Source organism: Cyprinus carpio, chromosome A17, assembly GCF_018340385.1.
Source record: "Cyprinus carpio isolate SPL01 chromosome A17, ASM1834038v1, whole genome shotgun sequence".
NCBI lineage: Eukaryota > Metazoa > Chordata > Actinopteri > Cypriniformes > Cyprinidae > Cyprinus > Cyprinus carpio.
This window is the reverse complement of record NC_056588.1, coordinates 11,932,953-11,950,354: the sequence shown is the minus strand read 5'-3', so window position 1 is coordinate 11,950,354 and position 17,402 is coordinate 11,932,953. Positions and strand designations below refer to the sequence as shown.

Genomic DNA, 17,402 nt, shown 5'->3' with positions numbered 1-17,402 from the left:
GACAGTAAAATACTTGAAACACATCTGTTATGATTAAGTCTTTACTGATATAGAAACTTAGTTATGCTCCTGTAATACCTAAGCTAACTAATATGATTTCTGTTTTTACAATTGTGTTTAATGTTTTGTACATTGTCTTAAGAGGTAGATGAAAATGGACTGCATGCACTGTCCTGTATCAAAGTTCATAGGTCATTTGAAGCCAGTGTGTGCTGGGAAAAGAGATCTAAACTGTATTTAATTAATTATGAAACATGCATAACAGTTTATTATTATTTACAATAAAAAAATATTAATTAGGCATTAAAAACATAACATTTTTGATATGAGTATTTTTGGAAAAATACATGAATCTTTATCTTGAATCTTTAGAATTTTAGAATTACATGCATACTGACCTCTTTTTTTTAAAATTACCATTGAAAGCCTTGCTCTGTTCAGAGTATATCTGTAGGTGTCTGAGTAATTGTGTCATGTATGTAATATGATTCAGGAATTCAAACACATTCCTTTTGATCCCCCCTAATATGATGTTTCACTCCCGAGCGCACCTCTCAGATTGTGTGAAATGTGATCAGGATTCTGGGCTTGTCCGATAGGACCTTTCTTAAATGTTATCTGAGGTTCTGTCTGTATCGGTCCAGCTCTAAAGGGACCTTTAATCCGATCTTCCCGGCTGATTCGCGCAGGCCTGTGTGAAATGGGCTATGTTATTCCAGGTCTTTCAGCACTGGAGGAGGGTGCTGATGGAGCTTGGGCTGCGTATCTAAGCTGCCGTCCAGCGCTGTGAAATGTCATTTCCTCTGAAGCAACTGCCGTGACTAAGCCCCTTTATACATGGAGAGAGTCAGAGAGAGAGGGACCTGAGAGACTGTGTGTGTGTAGGCGAAGTGTATGAACTCTGGCTGCTTTGAATACACATTTCGTGTAAACTTGTAAGACTGTACATTGTGTGTGTATGTATTAATGTCCAGGAGAGGGGCCTGTCTCTTTTTAAGTACATATTTATATGATGGATGGGATTGGAGGACGTCTTGTCATCTTAGATGACTTGAAGAGATGTTTTTGTTCTGTGAATGTATCACAGTTGCATGATTGATAATGTTTTCTAAAGTATGCTGAGAGCATATTTATACTGTTTTTTTTTCCCCTGCTGTATATGAAATATGGGAAATTATGCAGAAATTTTCATAATGTACTTTTATTTTTGCAAAAAGTCCCCCATTTAGGAAAGCCAATGTATTTAACATAGCTTGAAGGGATAGTTCAGTCAGAAATAAAAATTCTGTCATCATTTACTCCACATATCGTTTCTTTCTTATGTGGAACACAGAAGATTTTTCTTAAAGAATATCCTGTCTGTTATTTTCAAAATTATGAAAATGAATGATGGCCAGGACTGTTGAGCACTAAAATGACCAAAAATGTGGTCCATATGATTCATGCTCTACAGTAAAGGTCTTCCAGCCATTTTGTGGGATAAAAAGGCAGAAGCAGTCATTATAAAGTCATTATACTATGAAAACCTTGACTCTTTCTTAGCTCTCTGTAAACCGTTAATGACATAAGTAGCAATGTCTGATTCATGAGTAAATCATTCCTTAGTGTAAAACCTTTTTAATGAATCTGCTGATCGAATGCTTAATTATTCTTTTACAAACCAGACGGATCTGCTTCTGGAGTTCTCACTGACGTGATCTGGCAGATTAACAGCCCACTTAAATGGAAGATTGTCAGTAAATAATGACTTAAGTTTCAGTTTGTTTTTCACATCAACATTGTTTGACAACAGAACACTTGGAATATAGATCATAAGTTGTATGGACTAATTTTAGGACCATTTTAATGCTGCTTTTACAAAATGTTTTAAACTGGACAGCTCCAGTCTGCATCCAATTCTTTAAAAATTCACTATTTGTGTTCCAATTAAAAAAAGTCATAAGGCAACAACATGAGGACAGAATTTTCATTTTTGAGTAAACTATTTCTGTAATAATAATTTTAATGTAATATTGAGTAAAGTCTCTCATGCTCACTCAGGCTGCATTTGTTTGATCTAAAATACAGTAAAATCAGTAATGCTGAATCTCCAGCAGCTATTATTCCAGTCTTTAGTGTCACATTATCCTTCAGAATTTTTCATTAACACAATTTAAAAAGCTGTATTTAACAACATAATTGTTAAATGACTGGGCTGGCAACACAAAGGGCACAGGTTTGAACCACAGTAGGGCATGAAACATTTAACTGAAGTAGTACCAAGATTCATTGCCAGCATTGCACCTCTGAACAAGACACTTAACCCCACATTGATCTATAGTAAATGACCCTGCAATTAGTGCAATGTTAAGCATTTGTTAAATGTGAAGTGACTAATTAAAAAAAAAAAAAAATTGTTTTGAAGACATCCTACTTCCAGAAGTGTAACTCCAATTTATGTAAATTTATCACCAAGAAGCAATTTTGTTCTCCATGCACATGAATGGTTAAATGACTGTAGATACATGACAGTGCTATGCAGTATTTTTTGTATGTTTTGGAAATGATGAATCGTGAAATAAATGAGCTAAATATCCTTTCAATTTGATTCCAGGCCTTTAACACTCACTCCTGCTCTCAAATTTTACTCCCAACCTTGAAATCAATTCAGAACGGTTCTTGAGAAACACACTTTTAAGATGAGCCACATGAGGCCTTGTTTTATGGTATTTCTTACCATATTTTAGCACATAGAAATGGGAGAACATTTTTATTCAAAGATCTTATTTTCTTTTGAACTCTCTATGCCAGACTTGATGTTCAGAATCGCTTTAAAATGCATTAAACTGCTCCGCAATAGCTGATAACTGCCCCTTGTGTGTATGCCACACGGCTTGAAATGTCCTCTTTCATTTTCTGACTGAGGACAAATTGAGGTTTTGTTGAGGCATATTGATTTTCACCTTGGTGTGCCTTTGAATTTTCAAATAATCAGATGGTCCGAGAAGTTGCCGTTTTTATATATATGCTCTTCATGTTAAGCAAAAAACATTTAGTTTGTATTCATGTAGCTTTTGGTGGCTGTATCTATTTATTCCCTTTCTTTTATGTCATTGTCCTTACATAAAGAGTGTGAGTGAATTACCACAAATGTCTTTTCTGGTAAATGTAATGCAGTTTTCCATCTCTATTGAACACACACTCTCTCTCATTGGTTGTTTCTCATACACAGGACATTCTGAACAACTTGGATAACACTGGCTCATGTGACCTGGAAGATGATGACCTCATGCTTGATGTGGATCTGTCAGAGGACGGGGCCTTACTAAATGGTTAGTACACACAAACATACAGTGTTATTGAGTAGTATAACCAGCAATCATTCACTAAGCCAAAGCTGCCTTCTATTTGACATCGAAAGTGCTTACAGATATGAAAAGTTTAATAAAATCACATCTGCATCAGTTTTCTCAAAACTTGTAAAGCTGGTTAATACATTACTTAAATAAATAAATAAATGTCTGTCTTATTCTTTTGAACACCAGTGCAGGAGTTTATCATATATTTACCTTTGTAACCACAATAGTCTACTTGAATTGAATTTCTAATATAATCATCCTTGCGTTTATCTTTGATCTATTAATTCATCTTCCGTTTGCATAGATAATGATAGTTGATCAGTTTTAATCATTATGTTGATTGAAGTGATAATCACTATACTGAATGTGAATGACTTTTGTACGGATGGCCATGTTAGAGTTTCCTTCAGCTCGGTGTGATTTGAATGAATTTAATGTGATGCAGTGATTGAATTCAGTATATCATTAGTTCAGCTGGATTTAGTATATCATTTTGTATTTGAATTCATGTTTTGTGGAATGTGAAGTGTTGTAGAGATCTGACATGACTGGCTAACCCAGGACTTATTTTCCAAAAGCTAGTGTATTATTTTTCAAGACGGTGTAGGAAGGGCTTCTTTTCTTGATTATTTATTATACGACTGCTGGCTGTTTGGAGCTTTGTTTTTTGATGTGTTTGAGGGATGAATCATGAGTTAAAGCTTATATGGGTACTTTTCCCCCCAGCAAAACATTATAGTAAATTAACCTAAAATATTAGTTCAAAATACCTATTGCATATGAATGTGCAAATATATATATATATTTTTTTTCCCATTTTTTTTTTACCTTTTGGCTTCTGTGCAGTTAATTTAATAATGCTGTAATGTGATATTTATTTTTAAATGTATAAATATATAATTATGTAAATATTAAATGTATATAAATGTATTTATTTAGTCTTTCAGTTCATTTGAGGACATTAAATGCATGCATAATAATTATCAGGAAACAAATGTGAAAAATACCTAAAATAGTGTTGACTAAGATTTGCAAGTTACACTGAAAGACACTGCTGTCACTGCTTGACTTTGCACGTCAATTGCCAAATACTTAAAAAAAAAAAAAAATTTATTAATAATAATAATTTATTAATCCAAAATTATACACTACAGTTCAACTTTTTTTTTTTTTTTAGCAAGAATGCATTAAATTAATCAAAAGTGACATTAAAGACAATTGTGATGTTACATAAAGGTTTTCTTCCACATAAATCTGTAAAATAGAAAACAGTTATTGCTGTTACACGATATTGCATTTTTTATTGTATTTTTGATCAAATAAATGCAGCCTTGGTGAACATAAGAGACTTCTTTCAAAACCATAAAATCTTACCGAACCCAAACATTTGAACGGAAGTGTATATTGCTGTCCTGTAATGGTAAGTTCTGTTAAACAAATTCAAGTATATAACAGTAAAGACATACAATAGTGCCTGTGTTACTTGCCTGTCATGAATGAGTTGCTATTTAAGACAGCCCCTGCCAGAAATACTGAATACTGAATGTGAACTGAGTCATCCGAGTGACTCTCAGATAAACACTCAGTTTTGGAAGAGAATGTCCTAATGTTACTTCCTGTTTTCTTCAATCTCAGAGTGTGATTTTTAGAGTGTGCGAGTGCGGTCACAGGGTGGTTACGGGTTCTGCAGATTCCAGAGTCTTGTGTACTTCACAGATGACATTTAAATGAAGGAGTACAGGAATGACGAGCACAATCCCTTACTGTTTGGGACCGTCCTTTCAGCTGTTTGTCGCATGTTAAAATTTTTTTTTATTTTGAGCATTGGTGTATTTTTGCTTGGTTTTTGTATTTTGTCATGTTTACATTCAGTATTTTGGCCTGAGCCATCAGTAAATCAGTCAGCTTTACAGTGCTCTCTGTGCGTGTGTGCGTGTGTGTGTGTATTTATAGCCCCGGGCATCATGCCCTGCAGTCATGTGAAGGGGGTTGCAGAGCCAGAAAGAGCCAGTGGAGGGAATAGATGACTTCAGAGCCCCCTCCCCCTTGTCTCTTCCCTCCCTGTCTGTCTGTCTCCTTCCCTCCTTCATTCCTTCCATGGTTGATCCGTCCTCTTGGCAGGCAGGAAGGCCTGCTGTTTTGACGCTAGTTCCTGTGACCAGAGGGGAGACCCTGCCCTAGGGCTGTGCCGACTTCGATCGAGAGCACTACCATCAGTTCCCCTTCTCTTCTGAAGGCCCCACGGCTCAGGGATTACAGCTGTATACGTGTCTGGTTCTGGTCAAATCTCCCAGGGAGTTCCCAGAACTTACAAAGTCATACACACACCCACGATTTAACAGGGCGGAAAAGTTACTGGATTTGCAGATGCTCGGCTGGCCAGCGAGAAAGTCGTAGGAAGTTTGGCAATTTTTGAAAGTTTTCTACGTACTTTTGTTTTGGAGTTATACACCACAAAACTTTGGAATTTATAACTTTGGGGGAATTTTTGTCCAGCTGCATTTCAAACTTTTCTTTTGGATGTGTCAGTCAAAACAGACCATCTCTGCTCTTAGTTCTAAGGTTATTTGTATTCGTGTGGGTGAGTTTTGGACTGTTTTTCGAGCATGTTTTTGAGGCTCTGGCAGTGAACCAGACTGCAAGGACAAGAGGAATGTAGCAGGTCTGTTTTGGAGCTTAGTTTTCTGTCTGTTCTTCTGTCTGGTCTTATTCTGTGCTAGAAGTGTGTAGAATGATTGAAAGAGAGCTTGTGTGTGTGTGAGACAGAGAGATTTCGTGTGCCTCATAGTGTGTTAGTGTAAGTTTGCCCTGATACTGTATCTCGCCTCGGGCAGTGTGAATGCTTTGTATCGAAACTCTAAGAGCTCGACCTTCCAGAGAAAGATGACCTTCTTTTTCTAAGGAGTGTGTCTGTTTCTGAGTGTTTCTTGGAGACTAACTGAATTGTGTGTTTAAAAGTGAATTGGATTGTGGGCGGTTGTTCAATGCGTTTGTTTATTTGTCATTGACTGCTGTTGACCCCTCTGTGCATGCAGATGGGATGGCCCACTTTGAGCGCTCTGACAGGGGAGGCCGGCCGACTCAATGGAGGAGGAGACAGCAGAGATGGAGTGGAATGGATCATGCTCATGACAACAGGTGCCAACATCCCTTGGAACACAAATTTCTGAATTAAACATGAAAAAATGTAGAACAGGAAATCATTGGATTATGAAAAGTGGCTGTTACATACCGGAATCAAGAGCAGTTTCACATAGGTTTTATAGGGTTTATATTTTTATATTTTTTTTATATTTTTATATTTTTAAAACACACAAACACACACACACATAAAAACACACACACAAAAAAAAAAAAACACACACACACACACACACACAAAATATATATATAATAGTATATTTTATAATTTTATATTTTTACCATAGAATGGACATAGTGTCCGTGTTTATATATATATATATATATATATATATATTATATATATATTATATATATATATATATAATTACATTTTTATTATAGTGCGTTATAATTTTGTGCCTAACCCTAACCGCAAAACTGTACCCAGCAGCCATTATTCTGATCTTCAGTGCCATTTTGCCAGAAATCATTGTTATATGCTGATTTGGTGCTTAAGAAACATGATTATTATCAATGCATTATCAGCTTTTGCAACATTATAAATGTATTTACTGTCACTTTTGGTTAATTTACTCCAAAACCCCAAACTTTTGAATGGTAGTGTAGATTGTGACAAGTTAACAAAGCAACTGCACCGAAATATGCCACACATGTTAGTCAGAGTGATGAAACAGAAGTCAGAATGATGATATGAGAGAAGTTGTTAACTTAAGCCACATTAATTAAGGAAACTTTAATTGCCAGATATATACAGGAATAAAAATATCTTCTGGTGATTCAAAAGTAATGCCAATTTCCTGAACATTGAAAAGGCGTTGTTGTTGTGTAAATAGTAATCTGACTGCTAAGTAGTCTGTGCATTCTGGTTGAAATCATGAAGTTTGGAAGAAGCTGATTTTTCAGTCTTTTTGAACTGGAGCGAAAGTTTTGAAGGTTGCAGTTTATATTCATCACTTCTGGTTTTAAAGATCAATAAAGTTTTTCTTTTATGCTTTAATGCTGATTTTTGTTTCTTTTTTGTATTTCTTTCTATAAATTATATTATCTGAACTCTCTCTTACTCTGTTTTAGGCTGGCTGGGTTTCATCGGCCCTTGTATCCTGCAGTTCAGCATGACAGTCACACGGTGGCGCTAGATGAACTCACTCTCAAGCACATGACTGAGGACTGCTCATCTGTCAAATCACAGCTGCTCAAACTTAAGAGTCTGTTGCAGGTACCACACACACACACAGCTGTAAGAGTCAAATTTGCACTTACATATGCAAACCCAGCTGTTACCCTCTGAGCAGCTTTTAGTATGTGCATGGGGTAAAACAAAAAGAGGGAAAGAATAAAAGAACCGGATAAGTTGTAAACATGAGCATTTTAACTCCTGAATAAATTGTAATTTTTTGTAGACTGATGATGGTGAGATTACTCCAGAGAGTTTGGATTCCAGAGAAGATGACAACAGAGCCCAGCAGGTCCGTAACATCCCATAAACACCCACCTGAATAGAGCTGTCCAGCTTGCTGTCCTAAACCCTGAGAAAGAACATTGGCATTTTCAAGCCATGGGCTCCCTCAGGAATTTCTAATGTGTATCTATAAATGTGGTTTTCAGTTGCTAAATAATGGAAGAGATTGTCCCGGTTTGTTCTGCAGAATAAATTACACACATTCATATCTTAAAACATAAACTTTGAAGCTGTTAAAAATGCATGTTGCGAGCAAATTGCTACATAAAGGCTAAAACTACAAGTGCATGAGATTGCTAGTGTACTAGCTTGTGTTTTTAAAGCACAGTTTCATAATTCACATTTGAGCTGTGTGTAATTTATGAGGTAGAATGAAGCGTTCTGAATCTCAAGTAATGTTTACCACAGACCTTATTATATTCATAAATTGCAAACTGCTATTCTAAAAAGCCAATAGTAATTCCAGAGGGAACCCATGGTGAATTTGTCTTCCGTTTTGGCCTATAAATTGACACCAACAGCTATGCACTCCTTTTTCCATTTTTTACTCTTGTTATTTATGTGTATACTATCTAATATTTTGTTAATGATTTTAGTATTTGTTTTGTGTGTGTGTGTGTCAGATGGAAGAACTGATGAAGGAGGTGGCACATCTCAGGGAAGAGCTGAAAAATAAAGATAAAATCATTACACGACTCACTCATCAACAGCATCAACAATCTGTGAGCCATCGCCATTCCTGACACATTCACACTTGCGCTCATTTTGACCATTTTTATTTATTGAAAATACATAAAACATGAGTGGCTAATCAGAGCCTGCAGTGTCTGCTTGAAGATTCTAAAGTCATGCTAACTCCATGTCTGCATGAATAAGATGAAATCAGGATGAGATGTTCTCAGAGCAAACCCACATCTCATACTGTTCATTAACTTCACCATTCCAAGCCATAAAAACAGCGAATTGTGCATCAACATGTGCACTTTAACCTTTAATCCCAATTACTGTCAGTGAGCAATTATATCATTAGTACTTATAAACTTGCTCACTTCTTTTGCATAATGCTGATTGCAAAGCAAAGATTAAAGCAATTGAGATTTCTTTACGTTAGAACAAGAGTATGCTATTAGTGGTGGTTAAGGCAAGGATCAGTATTACTTATACAATGGTTAGGCAATTTAAACTCTCCATCACTTCTTGTGCTACTGCCATGAATGATACCTCAAATTTGTGTGACAGGAGAGGTGCTGCTACTAACAACCTGATTTCAGAGTTTTCTGTTTAAATGGTTTTGAAAAATGTTTAATGGTTTAATCGTAAACTACTTTACATAAATATAAAAATTATGATTTATTAGGAATAATGTATCAAACCATTTATAATAATAATAATAATAAATGGCTTTATTATATATATATATATATATATATATATATATATATATATATATATATATATATATATATATAATTCATTATAATAATTCATAATGCATTGTTGTTTAATGATTTTTAGTTGTCGGGTCAAAAATAAAACACTGAAAAATGGTTCTAAGAAAATTTAATTACGAAACTACTTTATATAGATATGACAAAAATAATTTATTATGAATAATTTATTAAACTTTGTTATTATTATAAATTCATAATGCATTGTTTTTTGTAGTTATGTTATGTCAAAAATAAAATATTTAAAATATCAGTTCTTCAAAACTAGTTATCAGAACGCTATAAATTAGCTAACATAAAAATTTGGTATAGTTATTGGTCATAAAAGAAAACCAATAATGATCAAGTTCTCTCTACTAACGATGCCCTGTAAACTACTCACAGCACTCTAGCATTATGGGAGCAAGTTTTGAATGGATAAGACATTCAAACCACTCATATTTTCTTTAGAATGTGTGCAAATCAAATTATTATTGCTTTGATTTTTTTTCTTTCAGCCGGTGAGATGTCAATGTCATCAGCAGAAGTCAGGGGTCAAAGGTGAGAGAAGAACTCATCATGATAAATCCACTCAGACGATGTGGCGACCGTCCCATCATCACCCTACTGTGAGTCATTTCTCGCTATCTGACTAACAACGTGCATGTCAACTTGATCGAATCATCAAGGCACCCAAAACTCTCCCAAAATGTCAGTGTAGAGAGACGAGTGTATCTGTGTGTGTCCTTGGTGAGCTGTCTGCCTCGTTTTCATTTCCTGTTTCCCTCTAAACCTCTCTAGGCTTTATAGGTGGCTAGTTGTTTACAAAAGGGGGAAGCAAATGTGTTGTCAGTGCTGACAAATCAGACAACACATTCCTTATGTTTTTTCCCCTTTCCTCCATCCTTTCCTCCCTCGCATTCATTTTTCATGGTGAAATAGCCCGACAGTCTCGCAGGCTGCACTGAGCTGAGGCTAGTTTGCCAAGGTGCCGATTTGGCCAATTTGCAGCTGCTAGGGGAAACCGGGCATCTACTACAGAGTGCAGAATGATTGTCATCTCCTATTTAAGTGAAGCCGTACTGCACTTACTCTGGTGGTTTAGCTTTTAGAGCCCCAGCCTGGGAAGTTCACCAGTGGACGTGTTCTTATTGAGGACCGGCACACAATCAGTAAAGCCAACAGCACACGGCGGAAGCTGAAATCAGGAGAGATTATAGGGAGGAGAGAGAGAGTTGCGGAGGTAACAAGAGATGGATGAGAATTTGGAAGTGGAAATGAGAGCGAGAAATAAACAGTTATTGGGGATTGGAGATAACAGGGCAACTTGTGTTCAGTTTGCATACATGTTAGTGTTTGAAAAATGAAGAGTTCAAAGTTTCATTTTCTTTGCCTGTATGACTTTCACCACCTAGAGTATATGAATTTTCACCAACTTTCTTCTGTGGGACATAAATGAAGAAATTTAGAAGATTGCTGCTGCTCTTTTCCATATAATCAAATATATATTTTTATTATTAATATTTAAAAAATTTGAAATTGACAATGGATTAAAAAATAAATGTGTAAAATAAACATACGTATACTTTAGATGACAGTATTTTTCACAAATAAATATTTAATACAAATATAATTAAAAATGAAGTAAACACCGTAAGCAACAGGGCACTCAGTATTCTGGGAAGTTTGTGTGCATTGGGAATCATATTTTTCAAATAAAGCCAGAGATACACTCATTTTACATACAGCACACAGAGAAAATGACATGAATATGACAGTGGGCAAATGCATAAAGCGTAGCATTTGAAATCACAAGTTTAAAGTTTAAATTTCATTCAATTCACACGGACCGACTGTCACGCAGGGAACACGCGATCATGCTGGATAAAATTGCACACTTCACAAGATCTCACAGCTGGATTCGACTAAGTTTGTAAGGTTTGTGAAATTAAATGTTCATTAGTCATTCGAAGATTTGTTTAAATGATATAAATGCGTATTTGCTTAATGCTGACGGCAAACGAGAAAGTATTATAATGTTTTCCTTTCTATTACTAATAATTAGGGCTGTGCGATTTGGGGAAATTATCTAATTGCGTTTTTTTTTTGACATATTGCGATTTGATTTGCGATTTTAATTTTGCAAAGTCAAGCTTCAGCTTAATATTGTCAATAGTGTGCAGCACAGTAACTTATGGGTATCGTTACCCTGCTGAAAAAAACAAAACAATAGAAACCAACACAGAAATTCTTATGGTTTCCATTAAAACAATTCCAAAATTCCTTTTTGTAATGTGTTTTGGGCATTATTCCAATAGGAATTACTATTGTTCTATTGTTTCCCATCTGCTAGATTACATCCCACCAATAGAATCCATCAAATACCAGTAAACACCATTATAGTTTAGATTAAAGCCAATATAATTCCCATTATAACCCTTAAATCCATTACATTTTCTATTGTATTTTGAGAGGGGTTCTATTGTTTTTTTTTTTTTTTTTTTGCTTTTTTTTTTAGCAGTGAATATTATAATTGTATTACTACTTTTACAGAATTTACTTAATTATTGAATTTGACAGGAAAGATTAGTTTATTTTGTGTAAATAAAGAACTGTATTACTTTTTGCATGTGGGTCAATTATTAAAGTATTACATAGGGTACATAGGCTGATTTAATAATTTTTAAGTATTTGGGATTTTAAGAACAAGTGGAAAATGTGCTGAATGTTTCATTTCATCCAAGTGAAATTAGCAAAGCAGTTAGACTGAATTTACACTCGTTTAAAATGCGGAGCCAGGCGCGAGTTGACACAGGTTGCGCATGTGCGTCAAGCCTCGTCTATGTTGCCATATGCGTTTGTGGAGACATGCGGTGCGGAGCCATGTGAGAGTATAAATGAGCATAGCGAGACAGGCTGCGTGTGTGCGGCAAGTGTAACGCTAAACGGCTCCTCCGTGAGACGCGGCAGAGAGGAGCGAGTATGAGAAGCATTCAGAGACACAGGCAGTGTGTGCGGTCTTCTGAATAGGGAATAGCGAACATGCATTATAAACTTCTTTCAAATTATAATCTGTTGGAGAGATAAAATGTGCAAGATAATGTTCATGTACTAATAAAAACATCTAAGAATATATCTTTTATTCTCCAGTAGGCCTACTGAAAGCAGAACTGATAAGGGAGCTCTTGATACGTGTTTTCGATTTTGATTAATCGCACAGCCCTACTAATAATATAAAAGCAATCGTTATAATACTTTTTGTATACATTAATTCCTTTGTTATCCATTCTATCTGATTATTGGACAGACTTCTGTCTGTATTAGGCAGAACTGTTAAGGACAGCAAACAAGAGGGAGAATGTTAGCACTGGTTGTTCAGGTGCTGCCACTCTCAGCGCCGTAAGTATAAAAGTCCCGCCTCAACAGATCGGCCAAGCAGAAAAACTTATCGGCCGATGCCGATATTTGAAAAATGGCAAATATCGGCATTGGCGATATATCGGGCGACCACTGGATAGTTCACCCAAAAATAGAAAATGTATCGTAATTTACTCACCCTCATTTTGTTTGTGACTTCGAAACAAAAATGAAGATATTTTTGTTGTTAAATGTTAAAAGTTAAACTTTGAATGAGTTTATTATGAAATAAGTTATCAATGATCAGTTATTACTTATCACAAAACTGCAAACACTGTATAGAATGTTAACAATTTTTAATCAGTGGTTGCTGGCTTTATTATAACTCAAACACTCAAATATTTGTTCTGTTTACCACAAGCGTGACATGTTTCTGGATGGACTACATTTGTTGTCCTTGGAACAATGTTCCTTTCAGTCGATCATAGATTTCACTCTTTCCGTAATGCTAAATTAATGCCTAAATTTAGCAGACGATGACTGGTTGATTGGACTCATTCCTGTAAAGGATGTTGATTCAGGAAAATGTCCTACTTGTGTAAATGACATCTTGTACATTAATTATGTACCAGATATCATACCATATTTTGTTTACCCCAGTTGTGTCTTGTAAAACAGCTATTACATATCATTCTTGTCTACACACTGCCATTTTAAGAGAAATCTGCAAATTGCACAATGAGTGCATACTCAGTAATGTGCTGTATCTTGTTCATTTAAGCATCAAGTGAGTCCTGCTGATCCAGCATTTTGACTGGTCCACTTTACAGCTTTATTCTGGCCAGGAACAACCCACTTAGACAGGAAGAAACTTGTTCTTATGTGCTGTGTAGGGGTGGGTGAATCTGAAATCTGTCATACCATAATAAAAAAACAGCAGTCTCTGAGTACGTCAAAAAGTACAGATAGTTTTACAGACATGAGTTAATAGCAATCCAAATATACAGTTGTGCTGATGAATATCCCATTTACTTGTTGTTTAGCCAAAGCCAAATATCGTTCTATTTCAGTTTGATTGGAACAGTAATTGTCTTTTTTCATATGTCATATAAAAAATGTAAGTCCGACTTAAATCAGGTTTTTGGGGTCAGTAAGACTTGTTAATGTTTTTGAAAGATGTCTCTTATGTTCACAAAGACTGCATTTATTTGGTCAATAAAAAGGTAAAAACAGTAATTTTGTGAAATATTAAAATTTTATAATAACCATTTTCTATTTAAATATATTTTAAAATGTAATTTATTCCTGTGTTGGGAAAGCTGATTTTCAGCAGCCATTAGTCCAGTGTAACATGATCCTTCAGAAATCATTCTAATATGCTGATTTGGGGCTCAAGTAAAACATTTCTTATTTTATCAATGTTGAAAATAATTGTACTGCTAAATATTTTTGTGGAAACTGATAATTTTTTTGAGGGTTCTTCAATAAATTCAAAAACATATTTAGAATATTTAGAATATAAATAATTTGTAACTGTCACTTTACTGTCACTTTTGATAAATTTAATGCATCCTTGCATTAATTAAGTGTTATTTTATTAAAAAATTTAATAAATAATTGACCCCAGTGGTAATGTATACATTAATTGAACTACAATTGGCCATGGTCTTGTGAGTTTGCTTTAGAAAAAAAAAAACCTGCTGTAACTCGATTATAACTGGACTTGTAAACATACTATCAAAAAGTACAGATAGTTTTACAGACATGAGTTAAAAGCAAGCCCAAATATACAGTTGTGCTGATCAGTATCCCATTAACTTTTTAAGTCAAAGTCAATTATCGTTCTTTGCCATGCTGCGCTATTCCTCTGCAGCCTCTTTCTAGCCGAGGAGGAAAGTGCCACGAGCTTCTGATGTGGATCTGTCAGGTGACAGCTCGAGTGATTGACTGGGAAACATGGGAAATCTTGTGGTGCTAGACTGTCACCTGTGGCTTACTCGGAGTTAAAAGACAAACAAGATGGCCCTTTTGGATGCACCCATGAACCCCTCATGGCGGCGGTGTAGACTTTAACAGAGCGCTTTTTTTGAAGTGCAAAAACAGTCGAAAGCCATTAGCCACTTCTTGCCAAAGTGTATTGCGCAAACCCTCCTGCGTGTTCTCGCTTCTTATCAGCCAGCGCGGAGGAAGACCAAACATCCCTTCTGCTGCTGCTTGGTGCGAACATGAACTGGCGGTGAGGCCAAGACAGCCATGGTTGAATTATCGGCAGGGCTCGAAGACCCAGATGCCCCATCCTGACAGAGACAGCACGCAAACAAAGACGCATTCCTGACATTGTCCCTCGGGGGAGGAAAGCTGCACCCAGCACTGAAGAGGAGCCACTGAAGAAGTCTGCTTTCTCCGCTGTGTGTGTTCACCATGCCTACTGCCTGTTGTGGGTGGCAAGAACAATTTTCATGTTTGTGTTTTGACTGTTCCACTATCCAGTGCAATAAAGTCTTTAAAAAAAATAAATAAATACAAAACTCACCTCATTATCAGAGTGATTTTCCTCTTCTTACTCCCCTCACCCCATCACTCTCACTCATGTTTGAATGGTATCAAACTCCTCCCTCCCCAATGGCGAGTTAGCCCTCATGGTGTGCAGTCCACCTCGGACCACTGTCACAATTCACAAAATCAGCAAGTGTATCAGGGTGGGTTATGAAATGAATAAAGAACGGCTACATGCTTCAGTTCTTCCGCAGGATGGCCTGTTTCAGCAGTGTCTTAATGTCCACTGTACGGGAGCAGAATGGCTCAGTTCTGCGAGAGGCAATACACAACCTACTCACAAAACGTGCTGTAGAGACCGTGCCCCTTGCAGATCACGAGAGTGGCTTCTACAGTCATTATTTTCTGGTACCAAAGAAAGATGGCGGACTCTGCCCAGTTGTGGATCGGAGACCGCTGAATCGCACGCTATTGAAGCGCTTGTTCAGAGACCATGTACGTGCACTGCACATTGATATTTAGCACTCTAGACAGTTCAGGCTCTCAGAGCAGCTATTTGTATGCTTTGGAGGGCACACGAAAGGCTTGCCTATGTCCAAGCAAAGACTGCTGCACTGGATTGTTGATGCAATTACTTTGGCTTATGGCTCTAAAGGTGTGGAATATCTTATAGGGGTTCGAGGCCACTCCTCCTGAGGAATGGCATCATTGTGGGCATGGGCAAATAGCATATCTATTCAGGACATTTGCATGGTGGCAGGTTGGTCATCACCCAACACATTTGTGAGGTTTTATAGCTTAGATGTGTCATTCCACAGATGTACTGTCTGTTGCAATGATCTGAGCTACAGTACATGCCTCAGTGGTTTCAACCAGGTCGTATACACACCTGTATTAATGTACCACCAATTCAGTGCTGTCAATATCAACTTATCACTTTGTATTGATTTAGTTCATCACGTTTTTTATGATATCTGATCACTATCATACTTTACTCATTTTGCACTGGTTCGGCCATTGCATTATTACACATGATTTTGTTGAAATTAACAAACTTTAACTGATTTATAAGTGATGGCACCGGTGCCACAGCCATTTCACATCACCAGTGTTTCACCAGTGTCAAGTCCACCCCCTATGTGACGCAGCAGCGTTTTAGCTGACGCCCCCTGTCCATTTTGACATGGTTTTGACCATGTCCTGTAGACTGGACTGTCTGTTTAAAGAGCACCAATATCATTGCCACTCTCATTATGACTCCATATGTGAAACTTGACATACTTAGTTGAGCCAGGATCCGTCGTTGTAACATGGGGTGATTTTATACGTTTCCCATAAGCATTAGTAAATTCAAAGTCAAAGTTATGAATTGCAAGGGAATGTCTCCGGTTACTCATGTAACCTCAGTTCCCTGAGATGAGGGAACAAGACATTGCACTTACGGCCATGTCACCTAGGTCAGGATCTAACAATGTCAAGTTACTTCAGTTAAGATTCTGAATGAATGACGTCCAAGCATTGCCTTATATAAAGAGAGCAGCCCCTCATATTTTGCACACTTGAACGCCATTGGCCAGTGTTACTGGTGTGATTCAGTAAGGCTTCAGTAGTATTGGAGGAAGGGGTTCCCCATAAGCATTAGCAAATGCAATGTCTCATTCCCTCATCTCAGGGAACCGAGGTTACGTGATTAACCGGAGACATTTTATTTGCCTTTATCTCTCAGCATTTTCCCAAAGGTGCCCCTAAACCGTATGCAGTAAGTTTTGTAAAGTAAAATTTCATAAGGTTTCACAACATTATGGTTGAGCTTGACAAAATATTAGATGTAAAGATACATATACATGTTTAAGAACAGATCTGATATCAGAAATCTCCCCAGTGGATGTGCATTTTACACGCATATATAGGATATATCTATGAGATCTTTATGTGGTAAGCTAGGAATATTGCATGCACATATTGTGTGATTGCTCTCTAGCATGCTTTAGTTTCACTGATATTTCAGTCTAATCTTCAGATATTCATGGTAGTTTGTCTTCATAGAGGAAATGTGTGCCGTTTCTCTCTGCGATGGGAAAAGTTTTTCTTTCTAAACTGTGTGTTTTGTCTAGATTCACTGGGGTTTGTCTCTCTGCAGCTGTGCGGGTGTTGTGTGTGTGTGTCACAGTTTTTCTGTGT

At 36.6% G+C, this 17,402-nt stretch overlaps 1 protein-coding gene across 4 annotated transcripts in view; it reads left to right on the top strand.

The window, feature by feature from the left end:
- LOC109081171 (serine-rich coiled-coil domain-containing protein 2-like) overlaps positions 1–17,402 on the top strand; it is a 32,750-nt gene that overhangs the window by 5,910 nt on the left and 9,438 nt on the right. For 3 of the 4 annotated variants that reach the window (XM_042774103.1, XM_042774105.1, XM_042774104.1), the window contains exons 4-9: positions 3,212–3,311; positions 6,374–6,476; positions 7,554–7,698; positions 7,883–7,948; positions 8,565–8,663; positions 9,887–9,997. In XM_042774103.1, the coding sequence (XP_042630037.1) occupies positions 3,212–3,311; positions 6,374–6,476; positions 7,554–7,698; positions 7,883–7,948; positions 8,565–8,663; positions 9,887–9,997 (624 nt within the window). Of the gene's footprint in view, positions 1–3,211; positions 3,312–6,373; positions 6,477–7,553; positions 7,699–7,882; positions 7,949–8,564; positions 8,664–9,886; positions 9,998–14,598; positions 17,397–17,402 lie in introns of those variants that run through there. The other variant, XM_042774106.1, reaches the window with a different exon arrangement.